This window comes from Cydia pomonella, chromosome 3 (assembly GCF_033807575.1).
Source record: "Cydia pomonella isolate Wapato2018A chromosome 3, ilCydPomo1, whole genome shotgun sequence".
Taxonomy (NCBI): domain Eukaryota; kingdom Metazoa; phylum Arthropoda; class Insecta; order Lepidoptera; family Tortricidae; genus Cydia; species Cydia pomonella.
The window spans coordinates 5549473-5563107 of NC_084705.1; the positions used below are offsets into that span (position 1 = coordinate 5549473).

General features: G+C 36.7%; 1 protein-coding gene across 38 annotated transcripts in view; it reads right to left on the reverse strand.

Annotated features, from left to right (window-relative positions):
• LOC133515885 (protein tramtrack, beta isoform) overlaps nt 1-13635 on the reverse strand; it is a 526149-nt gene that overhangs the window by 460964 nt on the left and 51550 nt on the right. Inside the window, exons 5-6 of one of the 38 annotated variants that reach the window (XM_061848464.1) lie at nt 8853-9009; nt 2973-7672 (exon numbers count right to left, since the gene is read on the reverse strand). The exons of 35 other annotated variants lie outside the window; for them this stretch is intronic. In XM_061848464.1, coding sequence (XP_061704448.1) covers nt 7417-7672; nt 8853-9009 — 413 coding nt within the window. In that variant the 3' untranslated portion in view covers nt 2973-7416. Of the gene's footprint in view, nt 1-2972; nt 7673-8852; nt 9010-9607; nt 11572-13635 lie in introns of those variants that run through there. 2 more of the 38 variants (XM_061848502.1, XM_061848467.1) reach the window with 2 other exon arrangements.

The window sequence follows — 13635 nt, forward strand, 5'->3', positions numbered from 1 at the left end:
TTTGATCTATGCGAGCTTACACGCTCTTGCGCGTACGCTCGTATAAAACGCTAGTTTGGAACCGCCCTAATTTGATAACGATAATGCTTGATCCAATGGCAATACATACACCGGTTTGCCTCTGGGAGTCCTGAGACTGAGAGCATTTTCTCATTGTTCGATCCGATATCGGAATGTCGAATACGACCACAAATAAGTGTTCAAAAATAGCCTTTAACCAAAAAAGGACGTGATGCCATAAGGATCATCCGAAATCCGATCCGTAGAAAATGTGAAATCGCTCAGAATCGGTAAGTTTTGTAAATAACAAAGCCAAGACTTACTACTCTGGCTAGGCGAGTGCTTTCTACACCTTGCTACGGGTAAGTTTTTTTTTATGGTAGAGGAGGCAAACGAGCAGACGGATCACCTGATGGTAAGCGAAAACCAAACCAGTATAACTCTCTATGCACAAGGTTGCAAGGATGTCGCTGTTACACTTTTGGAACTAAATCTTGTGTAACAGACATAAATTACATACAGGCAAGCTTTCGAGTCTAAGGGCTCCATAATTAGCAACAATAATTTCTTACCAACAAGCTCAGATATGGTAGACCTACATATAATTCGCCGAAGAATGCTTGGTAAGCTACAGAAACACCCAAGCCATTTATTTCTACGGGTTATTTCTATAAGTTTCTTCTTCCTAGCGTTTGTCCTGGCTTGTTGCCACGGCTCATGGGACTTTGGGATCGCTTGGCAACTAATCCCGATAATCGGCGTTGGCACAAATAAATAAATATTATAGGACATTATTACACAAATTGACTAAGTCCCACAGTAAGCTCAATAAGGTAATACGATGTTTTCCTTCACCGAAAAGCGACTGGTTTATATCAAATGATATAGCCGGGGTTTGAACCCGCGACCTCTGGATTGATAGTCGCACACTCTTACCTCTTTATTAACGCTATATTTCTAATCTAATAAATAAATTACATAGAATTAAGACAAAATCGTAATTTCAAAACATGTGCTGTAATTGTTTACAATTTATCATTTGTGCACTCACTTGCTTCCTAGAAAACCTAACGTAAAAAGTGTAAACCTGTACTAACTTAGACTACAGATAGCACCAATGTCACTAGTTACTTAGCTTATTTTCTGTATTCTACTAATTCCAGCATTACCTTATTTATAATAAGTACTTAGGATAAAAAACATATGTATAAAGCAACATTTGTTACACGCGTGCCGTGTTTGCCTGTAATTGGGTATTCTCAAGCAATCTTATTTCATAACTTGTCATTTATAAGTATTTTTTGTATTACACCTGTTTGCAAACCTAAATAAATAAATACATAAGAATGCTCACGTAAACCCGCGTGCGCTTTCTGATAGTTACAGTGGTTTCCTTTATTCCTCTCCCGTCGAATGATGGTCTTTACTACTTTGGTTTCTAAATAAGATAATGAGCTAAACTTCCAAAAAATTTAAAAAAAAAATGTTACGTAACCGCTACTCCATATAAATAGACTGTCAGAGGGACCATTATTCGACACGAGAGGTAGTTAATGTTGAATCGAACGAAGTAACGGTAATTTTCTATGAAATTCCATTTCGGCAGAAAACGGTTTCCACTAACAAAATCTTAACAAATCACTTTGATTTTGATGTCGATCGCTTCAGCATAATATTTTCTAGGTTTATAGATTACGCTTTTTTTTTAATAGTTTTTTTTGTTTTGTAAAAATTGAAAAAAAAGGAAAACCTTTAAACCAAGTTTTTCACTGTGTCAATAACATACTAAAAAATCATGGAGAATGGAAAATATTTAGAAGTGGAAAAACGTTTTCTCTTTTTGTATGGACGATCGCGTGGTTTTCTTCCCTCTTACGGTCCCAGCTACAGTGGTAGGACTTTATGAATCTCTTCGGCAAGTAATAAGAACAGCTGTGTAACTGTGCGAGCCATGTGAGCTAGAATAGTCTACATATTGATAATACCGCTTTCTCACGCATGTGTTCTCAATTAACATGCCTACTCACTTTTTCTAGTTTTCATCTGAACTGATTATATTGATTTCTCTGTAATAGCGAGATAGGAATAAAACGTTGCCAATACCATGCGGTCCATGTTTTATTGTTTATAAGTCTCGTAGATTTGTGTCCCGTTGAAATGCTTTAAGTCAAGTAAGGACGTAATATGACAATAATACTGAAATGTTTTACACAAGCACCTTTCATGCTTCAGTTACTCACTACCACAGGTGTTCAATTGTTTTTGAAGGGGTAGGTCCTAAATTATAAGGTTTTTAGGGCACCACATCACCACTACCTAGCTAAGGGAACCCCATGTTAAAAGGCATACAATTACATCCATGTATAATAATTATGGTACCTACTTCTAAAACATTGAGTCTCTTTTATGCATACACGCTAACCTTGCCAATTGACTCATTTGGATAATAAGAGGCTAAATAATTAGATACGTAGATATATATAAACAATTAAACACCTACATATAGAAAGAGAAAATTCGATAACACTTGTCAATTGAATCTAGCAAATGGACAAAAATATTAACGTCAATCAAAAACTGCTCCAGGCACGAAATTTAATAACTATAGGTAGGTACCTAAAGATTTCATTCATTTATTTATTTGACGACCTGTCTGGCCTTGTGGGTTCAAATCCTAGTAAGGCCATTTATTTGTGTAATGAGCACAGATATTTGTTCCTGAGTCATGGGTGTTTTCTATGTATTTGAGTATTTATAAATATTTATATATTACATATTATATCGTTGTCTAAGTACCCACAACACAAGCCTTATTGAGCTGTGCGACTTAGTCAATTTGTGTGATAAAGTCCTATATTTATTTGTTAATCAATAAAAAACTTTTAATTTTATAAGGTTTTTCGGTCAAATCTATTTTTTCATCTCAATATATACATACAAGAGATAGTGTGAAATAAAACAACATTAAAAACGGAAAATTAGATCACTGTAATGAGATCAAAATTCTATCGAAAATATTGACATGGTACAACTATTATATTAATAACATATTACAATCATTACGCTACCCAATAATACAGAAAAAACTTTAGGCGGGATACAAAATATAGCATTTATCAGTCATTTAGGCAACAGGAAATAAACATCATAGTTTAATAATAACTAGTTATCAAAGTGTTTGTAGTATTACACTACTATTGCTTCATTAGACTTAATAATAAAACTGCGATAACGATTTTATACGCTAAGTTTGAGATTCAATATACATATATGTCTGCATACATACATTTAATATTTTAATTACGGCAAGATTGCAAAGCTTGACTCAAAGGGATAACTTCTCCTTTGTATTTTATATACTGTTGGTAGTGTTGGTACTGTTTTAATACTTAATAATAGGTACAAAGTACAAGCAGCAACAAAAGTTGCTTAGCTTGCTGACTTAACAACCAAATTGACTTGCAGTTGACTGTACAAACAACTAAGAATACGTTCCAATTCACGTTCAATTCAATCGTCGCGTCATACACATATGTATCATCGTCACTCACAAACCTAGTAACTCCATTTCAAGGAAATTAGGATTTGCAACTTTAGCCTACTATACTTAAAGTTACAAACCCCTTGACTCCTGTGGATGAGATAAGACGTATGCATCAACCGTTGCTATGTCGTATTGCTTGTGTCACAAATAAATATCTGTACCTACTTAAATTCCATACAATGTAATCATAATGGTAAATCGGGTATAATATAGATATTCTGACATAAAAAGCGTTACGAACATTTAAATATGACGGGTGGCACGCACTAATTATAGTTTATTCACCGTAACGGTACAGAATGCCTGAGTACTATGTACCAGATGTTTACCAGTTCTCGGCCCTTGCTTCCGATACAGCTGTTGACTACTTTATTTCAAATACTTGGAACGTAACACGTAATGGTATTGAAATTAAAATTCTCTTATAATTTAATCCATTACCGATAACGTAAAACTTTCGTATTGTTGTTAGTATTAAAGGTTTTTTTTTTAAATATTTCCTGATGTGTCGTTAACCTCGGAAATTTTTGGAAAATCAATAAGAAAACCGGTCAAATGATAAGTATAATAGGTACAATATCACAAATAACAACAGCAGAATATGAATGCTGATGTCTGTACCAGATATTTTTGTTATGGTCCTTCAAACACGAAATTAATGGGTATATTATCAGTCATACTATAAACATAGACGCATTTGTTATGCCGTCACTAACTCGCTAGTCATATGGCATTGTTTGTGTTGCATCTACATATTTTCTTTATATCAGAAATGAAAGTGACGCAGCCATATTTGCGCAAATACAAATAGCCGTACAATCGAGATTTAAAATTACAATGAAATTCAGTAAAGACTGCAACTGTATGAAGCTGCATACCATGTCGACTTGAACACGATGACATCTATGTATAAATTATAGAGATAACTCTCCACGGCATTTGTAATGAAAAAGTGTGGCAATATCTTCATTCATGTCAAATTATGAAGATATGATGTTTATAATGGCACTCCCTTGCTTTGCTCTATTCGAATCGATGCGAAGTTAATTTAGACGAGCTCTTAATACATTACTGAAATCTGTACACTTTTATGATTGACAGATGATTTTCATACTAAATGTATAATTTTGTACAGTCACGTCTGATAATATCGGTACGAAAAAAGTGCCAAAAATATGTATACACGACCTTATTGCCCATATACTAAGTTAGTGTATACATGTTTTTGCCACTTAGTCCGTATTGATTATTTCAGACGTGACCGCACCCTATAATATGAAACCATAAAAATACAACATGCCAATACATGACAAATCCCAAATTCAGCAGTGTGATTTTATACATAAAATAGCATGCAGGAGATTTCACTCGTACATTATTAACTTAAACATCGTAAAAATCATCTCAACGGCTAAAAATAAGTCTAACAAGGATTAAAATTAAACAACTGGTAATATTTATTATTAAAATTCTACAATGACCATCGTAATTATTAAATAACACAAGGTGAACAATGACTAGCAACAGGTTATTTAAAACTCAAGCACCTACGTTTACTTCATCCATTGATTTTCAATTACTAATTTAAATATAACCAAAGCGTGTAGTTAGTCGGGGTCGTTAAAATACTATGTTGTTGTATTATATTTAGCCACGTGTACACGCCCCAATTTTTCGCCTCCGTGAGTGAACATTATTGTAGCCATTTACTGTCAAAATACGTAAAGTCCGCCCTGGTAAACGTGTTTGGTGGGTTTAATTTGCCCAAAATGTAGGAGGCATAAGTTTATCACATTATAACCGATAAATTAACCCATAACCCTCTTGTCAAGTAGGTATAGGTACTGTCAGATAGAGCCAGTATACGATACGCGCTACCATCAGATTTGTTAGTCGCGCTTATACCACACGTCTTATGATTTTCTTCTATCGCGACAATGACATTGTGTAATACTAAACATCTAACAATAGCTTTAATATGAATTAACATGTTGGTTTAACACGTTTAATATGTTTTTTTTCATTACCGTATTCACAACTTTAAGTGCCTACCTGTGTACAGTCAGCATCAAAAGTAGCGAATGAAACAACGCACCAAAAGTATCTGATATTCCGGATAAATTTTCTAAATGTAGGAAAATCTCTAAAATTCACGTTCTAAAGTATATACGAGTATTTTACAGTCTAAATTGTTCTTCATATAGAATCACCACTCTTTGTTAAGCTGTTACAGAATGGTAGATACTTTTGAAGCGTTGCTTGATCCGCTACTTTTGATGCTGACTGTACTAGTAAATTACATTTAGAAAGAAAATACACTTGAAAGAGAATGACAATAATCTTAATCTCAAATGTATACCAATCTAATTGTGACATAAATTCGTATATAAAATTAAAATCATACAACACACCATACCGAATTACTACAAACCATTTAGAACAAGGGAACGTTAACGAAGCGTTAAGATTTATCATGAGTATATCAGTAGAGTACGTCGAGTAGATTTTGTACTTGCTAGTAATCACGGTTCCCAACGAAACCCAGCGCTGTGTCACGGCCGGCCCTAGGTTAAAGTCCGCCGCGGCAAATTAACTTATTTTTAACATATAATTAGTGGGCAAATGCGTACGGGTATATACACTGGCCATACCACTAGTTTCACGGGTTAGCTATAAATGCGGTAGAGATCTTTTTTATGTACATGTTGTAAGTGACGCAACATTCTTATCATAAATAAGTTACATTTAAATTGCTCTAAATTACTTTCCTTCTCATAATGACTAGACCACAAAAACGCTAACGGGATGCTGAATGTAAAACATCATTTAGAATGATATTTAAAAAAAAAACAACAAAACCCTAAAACTTACTTAACAATACCTATAAGTACGTATTTTTAAAGTACGGCAGGTGTATCGATTTTTTTTTTACATTCACGAAATGGTAACAAAAATAAGGGCTGCGATGACAAAAAACGTGACTACATCCAGCCTGCTAAGCGTCTGAGATCGTCATTATACGAAAAGAAAGCTTTACATCTACTGAATAAAGTAGTATTTAATGCTCAATGACGATTCGACTACCTGCCCTGGGCTGGGCCTAGAACATTGTATGCGATCGAAGTCTTTCACAAAAACCTTTTAAATAGAAAAAGCGCCCAAAGACAGGACGTCTAGACGTTCTTTTTTGTTAGTTCCCCGAACGGGCAGGTAGGCATCTGCCTCACATAAAAACATGCGCTTTGCCTTACTTCTAAGGCCCTTAATCTTAATACTATCTTACATCAAGTTCGCTAACAACAATACACATATTGGCAAGGGTTTGGCACTGTAACATCGACGTATTAACTAATTCTCTACTAAGCTCTGTCAATAAAATATTCACCAAGATAGGCTAATATAAATTTTGTACTTTCCTATTTCTATAACTAAGACTAGAAAATTACGGCCACGCCCCCGATCTCTCCCTGCCGCGCTATCCCTCGCAAATGATAACGCTATTTCAGCGCATCTCAATACAATGTTTTTATTGATCTTACATATTCAATGTTTAATAATTTATGGCATAAACATGTCATGCTTGAGGCGGTAATATTGAAAGTTTTAATTCATTAACACTACATATAGCTTGACTAACTCAGGCCTGTGGCGGGTTTTTAAATCCATATAATTCCTATTATTGCACTTAAAATCGATTCACAACTTAATTTGGCACATAGTTTTATTCCTTTAGCTTCAGCAAGATAATATGGAAATACGTACGTGTAAATAAAGGATTGTAATTCTCCAGAGGCTCTTCGCGTAGTCGTTCAGAAACACATTGGGAGTCCCCCACTCAATTTAATTTGCGTTTCACGCCCGCATTAAACAAATTACCAGCTCAGCAGTATTCTTTGGCCCCGAAGTATGTGCTGGATATTTTGGGCGGGTGCGTGTGTATGGGCGCCTGGCCGAGCACGGTGTTGTTCATGATGAGCACGGAGGCGGGGCAGTTGCGGGACTTGCGGGAGGAGCAGTACCACAGCTGGCGCGTGCTGCTGCGCCGCCGGCTGCAGTTGATGAAATACGTGTTGCCCTCGTAGAACAGCAGCCGCCCGCCACGCGCTGTCATCAGGTAGCGGGCCCGTCCTACACACAACCAATGCACAAATGCTGTAATATCGTTCTCATACGTAGTTCAACTTCGGAATAATAACAAAAAAAAACTCACCGTCGACTAATTTTAATGACACGGATTAAGGAACAAATAAAAGGCCATTGCAGATAAGTTTCCACTATTTTACTTGAACGCTCGCTATCGATCGAAAGTGCATTTATGTGGCTGTGCCAATTAAGTCTAATGACTGCCTGTGAAGATGTCTATAACTTTATCGTTGTAGCAAATATGATAGAATTACTCTAATCTTAATTTAACTAAGTGATGTAAATATGTACCAGAAATAACGTGAAGGTACTCGTTTGATATAAACAGTGGAATTGGCTTCAGGCTTTAAACCAGATACGAGTTACATAATTTCAAACTTCATTAAGTGATCCGGTTCAAACCGTTGGAATTATTCCAAATTCCAATAGCCTAGCTTTCGCACGTAAAAATTAGCAGAAAACTTGATATTTGTTATTTTATTTTATACCTATTTATCACATTGTTATGGATCGGAATAGCAGTCAACCTATGGTATTTAACAAGTTAACGGTCCAGTGCTAAACAGTTCATAAAATCAAAGGGTGCTAAGCACTCGCAATCGAAATATAGAATAGGACGGTTAAGTTATCATGGAATGTATTTTTATTTTAACTTGCATAATATACTCACTACCTATTTGGCTTCTAAAGCCAAACTGATCTCTGTCTAACAACAGTTGTAACGACGGTGCGGTGACACAGTTAATTGTTATTGCCATCGATCTTGATCTCTGTCCCTTAAGATACGACCACAGATGTGATCATAAAACCTGTACCTACTGGTATGCTAGTAGGTATAAACCGATGAGCATGATTATTATGGTACTAGGGGTAGCCAAGATGACAAACATTGATAGAAAACGCCAGTCGAAGCGAAACTCAAATAATATATGGGAATGTACACTTGACTTTTCGTAGCATCAGTCATCCCGATCCGGATCCCAATCATATTTTTTTATTTTCATTTGGCGTTTGTCAATGTACGATTATCATCTTGACTAGGCCCCCTGGTCTCTCCGGCGATAACAACCCTCCAATCTCCATAATCGCAATGACGATGGCAATCAACCTTCACCTTTACAGCTATAAAACACCACCATCACCCTTAAACACATTTAGGGCTTACTTGTTCTCGAATATATCTTTGCCTAATCCGTTGGCCAGTTTGCTGAGCTGGCAGTCACAGCGGCGGGACTGCACCGAGAGCCGGCACGCCGGAGCGTGCCTGAGCGCCGTGCTGCGGCGGCGCGCGACCAGCCAGCAAGTGCGCCACGAAACCAACACTACAACAGTCAATGTACTATATACACCTTCCAATTTAACCTACCAAGCTTCCACTCGCAAATACGTAAAGAAATATAACCTAAGCATCTCAAAATGACGGCATTTGGATGAGGGCAGGGGTCGTCAAACCCCGGCTTTAATCATTCCTAGACCACTAGAAACAGCCGTTGCGGTTCTTTGAGTTTCCTAAAAATTTATGATTTCTACTGTAATTAATTGGCTCGCTTCTTAAACTTTTGCCGACCACCGCATTAGAACGTTACGGTGGCCAAATATATCCAACTAAAATTTAAATCGATACGGTTTTGGTCGTGGTGTAGGTAGGTACGGTCACGTCTAAAAATATCGATACAGACAAAGTGCCAAAAATATGTATACACTACCATAATATATGGGCAATAAGGTCGAGTATACATGTTTATGGCACTGTTTTCGTATCGATATTTGCAGATGAGTGTACGAGTTACTAAATTATGAAGCTTCTAGTTTGACAACAAAGACATGGCATGGTTTGCTTAATCCAGTCCTGTTTATTATAGTATTTATTTAAACTTGAATTTTTAGTGAAACGGGATAGTAAATAATCAAAATCGAGTCTAATATAATCAATGGAAATTTTATTTCATGTCGCATTTCAAATTAACACTAAATTCAAACTAAACACAAGCAAGTGTAACATTCAACTAACGTTATTAAAATAACGCACAAAAAAAAACAATTTGTCTGTAAATAATTGTAAAATGCAAAAACGGTGCAGGTAGGCAGACGATCAGACACATTTTTGCTGTCAAAACAAATAGTTACGGAACTTAAATTAGTGTGATATCGTTAAAAAAGCTGGATAACAAATCGAATCAATAATGTAACATAATATATAATCCTCGGCCCACCTAACCTCACTCATATCTTTAAAAAAAAAATACAAGTAACCAGTTTGAAATAAAATCCCCTCTGGGGGTTTATAATTTCTTTTGAAATGATTTCTTTTTTATAATATATTGAACAAAAAATTTGTCTCTTACGCAAACTTTGCACTCGGTTCAAATTGGTTACTTATTATAGAATAAATTCAAATAAACTTAATTCTGCAGTCGTTATGGCTAAATGCTAAACGCAACAGATTTACCTAACTCTCATCTCGCAGCTACATCTTACCGGATGTCAATGATGCTTAACGCTTCTAAAATTTACTGCAATTTCGATAACGACGAAATAAAGTACAAAACAAATATGTTATTCATTAGTCATAATACATAATCATCGTATAACCGAATCATCAAATGTAAATCGTGAACTTCAAAATAAAAGGCCTAAACTTAAAAAAATTACGCACAATGTCAGAACCAAATCACAGAGAAAAAGAACCGAAAAAATAAAATGAAGTCTAGCTGTATTTATGCTTAACCGCCTATAAAATGTAATGACAGGTGTGCCGTGCTCCTGCCGCCGCATTCGTCGCCCTGGTTACTTGTTCTCTTTTAGTTTCCGATTCCCCTAACTGAATAAACATCCTGTATAATACAAGAACGATCTAAGCTTTATAATATCACTTGTTTCACAGCGGGACCAACACGAACGATAACAATGCCATTTGTTGCGTGACACGAATGACCCAATGCTAAACGCTATTTTACTTAGAGATTGAAGCCTGTTCCAGGGGCCCATTTCTGGAAGGTTCTCGTAGACATGCTATTTATTCACGAACTTACAAATCTTATGGGTTTCCACGATAGCGCAAATAACATTAATCTTAAAACGGTTTAAAAATGGGTTCCGTACTAATAACGACTCGGTTTCAAAAGTGGATATTTTCGAGATACGATTCGAGCACTATGCGCAATCGCTAATGCAGGAACAATAATAAGAATATTTAATTGCCTAGTAACAAAAATTATATTCGATGCCCATATAACTTTGTCCCATAACTTACAAATAATATTTCCTATAATCGTAATAGTACCTACTAAAATAAGAATTAAATTTAAGATTAAAAAATATAAGTCTAAGTGTAATTTAAATTTCTTTGAGCAATCAATGGTTATCATGTTGAATCTAGATTCTAGAGTTAGAAATATTATGCTTGGATGATAATTAATTTTCGAGTCGCCCTGGTGCGGATTGGTGTCTAGTGTTTAGTATGGAATTAATTAGCTCTGGGTCAACAGTTAACCCTTGACTGTCATTAGAGTCAGAGTCTAACCTAACTGGAACAAAGTTTGGGAATCGCAGTCACAAGGTGCGACGTTTTTGTAGTCTTTCATACGCCCGTTTCGCTTTAGCCTTCCATCTATTTCTCTGTTGCCTAAGTTCGACGGGGGTCAAGTCCTTTACAAGTTTCTTGGTCCTGTGGTATCTCTCTTTGTTTTTTCGTCTCATTTCGGCTTCCTTCACGGGGTCTTCCCTGATTTTCTGCATGTAGCGTCGTTGTTGCTGGGCGCGGGTCAGCTTGCGTGGTTTCTGATCCGTCGCCGTCAGAATGCAGTTGACTACGTCGTCTGGGATGACAGTCACGATCCCCACTGATTTGGCTTCCTCTTGGGTTGGGGCTGAGCTTGTATTGGCTGTAAAACGTTCGCTTCTTAGTAAAATATTTATTACTGTTATAATCTCGACACCATATTTATAAGACAACTTAATAACAACGTATCAAAATAAAACAATTCCTTAATAAATTATGATATGTTTATTAACAAGTAAATTCAAAAACAATAAGTATGGCAGGACTTGTCGATATTTCAGAGGGATTTCACATCGGCGGTTTTTTCGATTCGTTATCTAAGTATTTGTTTATTTGATGGGCTTTTTCGTCGATAACTATTGCGGGAAAGTATTGCAGGAGTGAATTATAATCAGAAGACAATATTTATTGAGTTGGTAGGTACGTTCTTCAGAGGGAATATTAACTGAGCAATGAATCCCATTCATTACCTAACTAACCCTTACTAACCTAACCAAGGTACCAAATTTAGTAATCGTAAGTTTTATCCTTAATTGAGGTCGAAACGACAGCAACCAAAAACATTATGGAATCAATTTTTAACATAAAGAAAGTTGCCATAACTATGTACAAAACATGTTATTACATTTAAATAAAATTTGTAACAGGCAAAGGCATCAAAATAAAACCGTGTCTACGTGACTTAGGTGCGGTGGCAAGCGCTTCCTTCCTAAACACATGTAGTGCCATATTTTCGCATTCAGAAACTTTCGCGGGGAGACATTACAACAAGGGTAACGTAAAAAGGACTTTATTATTGCATTGGGATGTTATATTTTATAGTCGCGAGACGGCCCTCCCGCGTGGGACGAGTGGAGACGGGCTGGGGATTCTGGGTCGTTATCGATTTGGGGCCCCATCACCACTCGCGGCACTCGCGCACGCGTAGGGTGGTACCACCACAGCGTAAACATAACCTAAACCTTAGGCTCGCGGCTCTTGTAGTTACATGAAGCTTTTGAAAGGTTACCGTTTACGTAACAGAAAGTGTTGGTTTGTAGAACATGGATAGAGGTTTAATGACCGACCGATACAATACCTTGGCAACCTACCTATAAAAACTTTTTGGTCCTTTTTTAAGTTATAAGACTAGATAATATACCTATACGTACTTATTTTGTATAGATAAAACAGTTGTAGCACGTGTGGCGATAGTGTTTTATTTAGGAAGGCCTCGATCGGATAAGTGTTTTATTTTATTATTCTACGCTAGGTTACGGGTTAAAAATACAAAAAAATTTATCTTAGTGCCCAATAGAGAGCTTTATCTTCTAACAGGTTTCTGGTTGCCGTTAACTAATTCATTACCCGTTCTGTGCCTAAAAGACTTCAACAAAAAACAGTAGGCTAAAAATGCAAATGAAAACTGGAACTCCACCACGTGTATGCAAATGATACTAAATAAGATAAATAAATAAGAAACCTACAACAATACAACGACGTACCTAGTCTTCATATTAAATGTGTAGCAGGAAATTTCAGTTGTGATCGCAACACAGTTTGATACAACGCTAAATATAGCCCTAACGTAAGATAGACTTACATAATTTATATAGTACCTACACCCGCCTCCCTACGCCCTACGCATCTTCTACGCACCCTACACCTACACCCTAGCCCTAAAGCCCTGCTAGCGAATTTGAAGAACTTTTTCTCGACTGTCTACTAGGCCCTGGTATAAGTTGAACTAGAGGTTTGCTACAAGCGTGAGTAATCTGATATCACCCTTACGCTGGTACGCCTAAGCAAAGGCGATGTGTTAGGTAACAAGTGAGTTACTAGCAGAGTTGATATTCACTGATCTCACGTATCACTGCGTCATAAGCGAACCAGTATATGCGTTATCGGCGATTACGCAGATATTACGGATCTAAAGGTCAAATTATACTAGGGAAGAGGTTACTGTCGGGAGGAAATGTGTAGTAAAAATAGCTGTTTACTCGCTCACGTGGTCCCGGAGCGTCAGCAACGGCGCGATAACGGCCTGACAACTCTACTACGCGCCGTGCGAACAGGGCTCCGCTTATGTTGGCGTTGGCTACTGCCATTCATTCACGGTTTGCGCACGCCTGTATTTACACAATATCGTACGTACTACCTACGTAGTATCAAATTGTTTTTAGATGTT